Source organism: Microtus ochrogaster, chromosome 8 (assembly GCF_000317375.1).
Source record: "Microtus ochrogaster isolate Prairie Vole_2 chromosome 8, MicOch1.0, whole genome shotgun sequence".
NCBI classification, from domain to species: domain Eukaryota; kingdom Metazoa; phylum Chordata; class Mammalia; order Rodentia; family Cricetidae; genus Microtus; species Microtus ochrogaster.
The window spans coordinates 67235836-67242861 of NC_022015.1; the positions used below are offsets into that span (position 1 = coordinate 67235836).

At 35.5% G+C, this 7026-nt stretch overlaps 1 protein-coding gene across 2 annotated transcripts in view; it reads left to right on the plus strand.

Annotated features, from left to right (window-relative positions):
* LOC101997548 (cytochrome P450 2C26-like) overlaps positions 1-4925 on the plus strand; it is a 24450-nt gene extending 19525 nt beyond the window's left edge. For both annotated transcript variants that reach the window (XM_005352219.1, XM_026781452.1), the window contains 3 exons: positions 1222-1409; positions 2832-2973; positions 4744-4925. In XM_005352219.1, the coding sequence (XP_005352276.1) occupies positions 1222-1409; positions 2832-2973; positions 4744-4925 (512 nt within the window). The remainder of the gene's footprint in view (positions 1-1221; positions 1410-2831; positions 2974-4743) is intronic.
* The last annotated feature ends 2101 nt before the right edge of the window (positions 4926-7026 follow it).

A 7026-nucleotide genomic window follows, 5' to 3' on the forward strand; every position in this document is an offset into this window, starting at 1 on the left:
GTATTGTTTAAATTTGTTTTTATCCTGGGAAATTTTGTTTTCTCCATTTATAGTGAATTGAAGCTTGGCTGGGTATAGTAGTCTGGGCTTGCATTTGAATGTTTTGACTGCATTTATGTTTGTGTACCATGTACATGCCCGGTGCTCACAGATATCACAGGGACCAGAAGAGGGCATCAAATACCTAGAATTGAGATTTAAAGTGGTTAGTAACATCCCTATCAATGCTGGGAATGAATCCAAGTCCTCCAGCCATAGAAGTATTGAGCTATAGAAATCTGAAGAACTCAATGTGAAGAATGAAAAGATTAGGGAGGCTGCTTAGCATAGAACCTAGAAAATATTCAGTTCAGAAAGGACCAATGAATGATGATGGTGTGAGGTGAGAACCAAGAACAAAAGGGAAATAAGTGGTTGATAGTCTGATACTTCTCCATATCTGGACATGTATTGGTAGGACTTTGAAACAACTACCTGAATATTTCAAAATAATTCCAAAAATGAAAAAAATATAAATTGATAAAGAGAAATAGAGTTAAGTCCTAGATAGCATCAGCAATGACAATAGTCATTGTTTTTTTGTTTTTTTTTTAACTAGGGCAGAGATTTTATGTAGTCACAAAGATAAAAACAATGGATATAACCAAAGTTTTCCTATGATGATTGGATTGAGAAAGATATTTATATTTAATACATCTAGAGAATATGAAACTTTTTTCCACATGAAGAATTTAATTTATCCAGTGATGGATAAGAAAGAAATAGTCATTACATATAGATATAAACATAAACTTCAAGAGAAATTGTTAATATGTTGCCATATTGGGGAAGTAAGATGGTACTACATACCTTTGGAAACTATATACAAACATGCATACAAAACCATTATAATTTATTCTTAAATGTACTGCATTGTTTTGGTACAAATAATGCTTGATAAATAGTTTTTTTCTGTAAGAGCTGATTTTCTTGACTTGCTGTTATTCTGTGTATTATTTGAAAACAATAATTACTGTTGATTTTTAAGTATGCTAATTGAAACATAAGAACTATGTATTGTAGTATATATGATAGTAGTATTTATATCATAGCAACCATCACTACATTAGCATATGTTATGCTTTCCTAATGTCGCCAGGCATATCCTTCTTGATACAAGTAACCTGACTTGTGTTCAATTTGCCACTTTCTTACCTGTTATTTTTCACTGTGTTGAACCAGCCAAAGTCCAGAAAGAGATTGACCATGTGATTGGTAGACACAGAACCCCCTGCATGGAGGACCGGAGTCACATGCCCTATACTGATGCTGTTTTGCATGAGGTTCAGAGATTCGTTGATCTCCTTCCCAACAACCTGCCTCATGCAGTGACCTGTGACATTAAGTTCAGAAACTATTTCATTCCTAAGGTAAGTTTCCTTTGTCTACTCTGTCCCTTAGTGCTATTGTTTTTAAATGAGTGAGTGAAATTAAATCATAAGCCCAAGATGTTGTTTCTTGAAATTAAAGACTATCAACGTTGAAGAGAAAGTTATGAAATCCTTCAGGGAGATTAAATAAATCAAGCCACACATGATTAAGTCACAAGTAGACTACCCTCGAATTCTTAATAATTTATAGTGTGATTGGTTCCAATTTGCTGCCCCTACAAGATAAGAGAAATAGAAACAATTTAAATCTGGAAGCTGGATGGGTTTTATGCTATTTCCATTAAGAGCTAATAAAATTGTAGAACAAGTCTTGGTTTGTGGAACTGTAAGTCTTTCAAATTTACTCTCTTTTTAAAGCCACTCTTGACTGTTTACTCTTTCAAACAAAATTTAAAGTTCAGATTGCCAATCTTTGAAAAGACTCTCCTAGGATTTTATCAGGATGCTAAGAAGTATATAGGCACATTTAGAGAATTTATATATTGATCGGTTAAATCTTTCAGTTTATGTAATTATGTATTCAATTTCTGGATTGGTTTGTGTGTCATTGTTCTCTAGTACTTTGTTTTTAGTTATAACTTTGGAAGAAAAAAATTGACAAAGAATATCCTATGGGACTCATATATTGTAAGGCAGGTTGGCATACATTAACTATGTTGTTAGTGGATATGTGGATATGTCCACTTCTGCTTAAGATGATATCAGATCTCTACCTTATAGAAATTCTGCTCTTTTTGCAATCAATAAAATATATGGTGTGGCCATTGACATGTTATGAATGACCTGCTTGATAGTCATCTGATTAGTTTCTCAGTTTCAATATTTATCCTCAAGTAAACTGATGACCCTTTCTTACAAAATCAGGAAATTTTTAATTTTGTCAATTTAATTTTTTAAGTAGTCCTAAGTGTAATAAATGCCTCGCTCATATTTTAAAATTAAGGTAAATGAACTGTGAGTCATGAAAATACTGAATAATATTTTATTTGTTTTTGTCTATGTTATTCCAGAAGACATTGTTAATTTTATGAGACATGTACATACAACATTCTGATGAGCAGATATATCTGGTGTTATACATAAAAACTTACATTTGAAATCACATTCCACATATGCATGTCGCAGTCTCAGCAGTGGTAAAGTAGAGCAGAAAGTGGTGATAGACACCAGTGCTAATCTTTCAGTACTTAGTCCTTCAAAAGTTATTGAAGGACACCGCATCAAGATTACGTCATTGGATCCCAGCACATCCCTGTTTGTTACATGATTTGTCTGTCTAGATATGCTTTTGCTCTTGTTTAGATATGATTTCCTCTGAAGCTTTGATTATGCCATGTCTATTGTTCTTCTTACCTCTGTAACATTTATATAACTTGACTTGTCTATGGCTCTTGTTTACAGGGAACCACTGTCATAGCATCACTGTCATCTGTGCTACACGATGACAAAGAATTCCCCAACCCAGAGAGGTTTGACCCTGGTCACTTTTTAGATGAGAATGGCAAGTTTAAGAAAAGTGACTACTTTGTTCCTTTCTCAACAGGTAATCAAATCATTTCCTGGTCTTTTGGATCTTACAGTCCACCCTACTCTTCCTCAATGTTCCCTGAGCCTTAGCTGCAATGTTTGTGCTGTAGATGTATCTACTGGAGCTAGGCACCTAATGATAGATTGTTCTCTGCATTTTGATCAGTTGTGGTTTTCTATAATGTTATTTCTTTGTTGCAAAGAGTTTCCTTGATGAATATAAGAGCTACACTTGTCTGTGAATACAAAGATAAGTAAGTTGATGATGTCACTTGTCCAGGAAAGTTGGGGGAGGTTTTCTAGTAATAGGCAATATTTCCTTCTTCTTGAGTGGGCATTAAGACCAATTATACAGCCTTTGTTTAGCAACATGATTTGTGCGCCACTATTGCATTATGTGCAGACTTATGTGCACTATTATGATTCCTGATGTCCACACACTTTCTCTGAGTTGAAACATTATATCTCCTGAGTTGTTTTAGTGATAGAGTATTGACCCACCCTATCCAAATTCACGAGCTGGATCACAATGTGGTTGTATTGTGTGTCTAGATATATCACTGCGCTCCTATTTAAGTCTTTCTAGACAATAAATACCTAGACCTTTATGAGTAAGGCAGTTAGCTTCATGAAAACTCACTCCTTGATACCAGGTTTTTTTGTATACATTACTTTTCTTGTTCTTGTGAACAAATACTTGGCAAGAAGCAACTTAAGGGTTTATTTTGGGTTAAAGTTCGACAGAGTATAGTCTATTACGGAGGAGGAGACATGTAAGTAGGTGCCTTGGTGGTGGCTAGAGAGAGCAGCTGAGACCCTGCACATCCTTATATCTTGATTGAACGAGAAACAGACAGCAGGTTGGAAATGGGGGAGACTATAAACCTACACGATCCACGATCCACCTTCAGTGACCGACTTTCTCTTCTGCAACCCTACCTACTAAAATTTTTACAACATTGCACAAAATCATTGTCAACTGGGGACCATGTATTTAAATATATGGCCAATGAAGGACTTATCATACTCAGTATTCATCAAATATTCTTTTCTAAGCAACTGTCTCTGGTGGCCACTTCTTATCCAGTTATAGCTGTGGACTGCCCCTGGGGACTCTGCAGGGATTTCAGGTTTTCCAACTCCAAGAGTAGTCTAATCTCTGCGCTTTAGGACAATTCTCATGATGGCTGCTGGCTTGAGTACTCTGAATATTTGCTGAGAAATAAATAAAGGTTTTCTTTAAAGCTTCTCAGCTAGTAAGGATCCTCATTATCTGCTTTTTAAAAGCTATTTCCTTTTCTATAGGATGGAGCCTTCTGTCTGTGCTGTGACACTTTTTCATTTTTCTCTTTCAGTAGGCACTTCTTCCTTTATCCTGGTGTTTGGTTCCAAAGCAGTGGTATTCTGTCTCTTCTGCTGCATTCCCCATATTCTCTGGAGTACACTAGCACAACTTTTGTGCTCTAGTAAATCTCATCATGGCCTCTCACCTCCATGTGCGGTTAAATAACTGTTCCTTTGTTTTCATACTGTGGATGGGAAGTCTAGTACTCAATATTGCTATTCCACCCTCTGAAACTTTTGTATCCAAGTATTTTAATACTGTATTTCCCAATATTAGACAAGTAGAAAAAATGTGTCCATCTTTTCTCCATTTAATCTACTATCCGTTCATCCATTGAGTCTATGACACAAATTCTCTTTCATTATAGTTGCAAACATAGTGCATGTCTCAGCCAAACACAAGTACTTAATTATATTCTCTTTTTACATTTTTTATTTCTAGGAAAACGAAATTGTGTGGGAGAAGGCCTAGCCAGAATGGAGTTATTTTTATTTCTGACCACCATTTTACAAAGCTTTAACCTGAGGTCTCCAATTGATCCAAATGACCTTGATGTCACTCCAGTCAACAATGGATTTGTTTCTTTGCCACCCGAGTTCCAGATCTGCTTCATTCCCATCTAAATGTATTTCCCTCTGAAGCCCCTTCCTCCTGGGCACAGTTGACCTCTTCTGTTAGGCATGCCTCTCTGACCTCCCACCTCACATTGCCTCATCTCCTCAAGGTCCAGCAAATGCCCATCTTTTACTTGGGGCAATTTTCAGGGTCACTGAACAAACACATCTACATTTCCCTGTGCTGTTCAATGATTTACTGACTTCAGATGCTGATTGTTTTCTAATGATATTATTATTACTGTAATAATATTATTACTGTAAAACTGAGAAATGTGGCACTTCATTATCCCCTAGCCCTGTGTGTTTTAAATAAAATCATTATAATTCTGGTCTATTTTCAAAGTTTCCTTTCTTTCTTTCTTTTTTGATATGATCTCATATAGTCCAGGCTGACTCTAAACTCACTGTACAGCTGAACATAACTTAAAATCTTTCTGTCCCACTTCCTAAGTTCTGGGATTCCATGTATATGTCTTCATAACCTGATCCATTGTCATTTTTTGTTTATATGGCAAGAAGTAGTAAATTAATGTCCTAAGATGCTTTTGTTTCTTTGTCATAATATTTGCAAAGAAAGTAAAAGTGAGTGTTAGAAAGGCTCTTTAGCTGAGCCTCACTAATAATGACTTCAAGTTTGGATCTGAATGCGAAAAATCTTGGTACAAGAGGAAATACAGTAGGGACTAGACATAGGGAGGATTCCACATTAAGTGTTGTAACTCTGAACATAAACTCTTGTCTTTCGAGCTCATGATTCTTACCTAGAACCAAATATGAATTCATGCTTTTACACAGGAAATCCTGTGCTCTATGTATTATCCTTCTCTCCCAAACAACACCAAAGTTCTAGAAAAGTCTCATCAGTTTATTTTCTTAATTTCCACACATTGTATGATGTCAATTTGATGTTATAATTGTAAAATCATTGACCTTATTAGATCACTGGAAAATACAAAAATGCTTATCTAGTTATCACTAAATTCTTGTCAACATTTTCCTTTCTTTCAATCTGACATCAGATTTTAAAGTTTATTTCTAAGAGGTAACTACTTGCCATTCCCTTTATTATAGCTGTACAGACAGTGCTTGTTGGAGTCAAACATAAGGATTTCATTAAACCCATTTGTAGGAGGAGGGTCAGCTTTTTTGTCCCAGATGCCGAACCAACTTAATCAAACAGAAACCATATTATTTAAATCACTGCTTGACCAATTAGCTCGTTTCTTATTGGCTAACTCTCATATTAATTTAACCCATTTCACTGAGTGGTGGTGGTGCATGCCTTTAATCCCAGCACTCAGGAGGCAGAGGCAGGAAGATTTCTGTGAGTTCGAGGCCAGCCTGGTCTACAAGAGCTAGATCTGGGACAGGCACCAAAGCTACAGAGAAACCTTGTCTCAAAAAAAAAAAAAAGAAAAGAAAAAAATTTAGCCCATTTCTATTAATCTGTAAATGCAAAATGGCAGTGGTTTACCGGCAAAGATTTGACATGTCTGACTCTGGCGGCAGCTCCATAGCATCTCTCTGACTCTGACTTTCTTTCTCCCAGCATTCAGTACAACCCTCCTTGCCTACCTAAGTTCTGCTCTATCAACAAGCCAACGCAGTTTCTTTATTCATTAATGGTAATCTCAGCACACAGGGGGACTCCCACATCACCTCCCTTTTTCTGTTTAAATAAAAAGAAAGGTTTTAACTCTAGCATAGTAAAATTACATACAACAAAACAGGTATCAAGCAAGAATTACAGTTACAATAGCCTTATAATGCAATGTTGAAATTGGATCTCCATTAAATTCCCACTGGGATTTGAATATCTATGTGCCCTGTTTTATTAAGTTTTTTCTAAGTCCTATATCATTGCATTCATACTGAACAGCTTTTTAAGAGATAAACCAAGAACTATCAAAACAAGAAGGATTATCGAAATGATAATTAACAGTATGCCAATCTTGGTTGATTATCCCCTCATTTAATCATTCCATTTTTAAATAATTCATTACATAATTATATTGAGACCTACTTTTCTTTATCATCATTGTGTTTTCTATTTTTTTAAATTTTATTTTATTTTATTTTTTTTAGTTGTTGCAAAAAAAATTTCCTC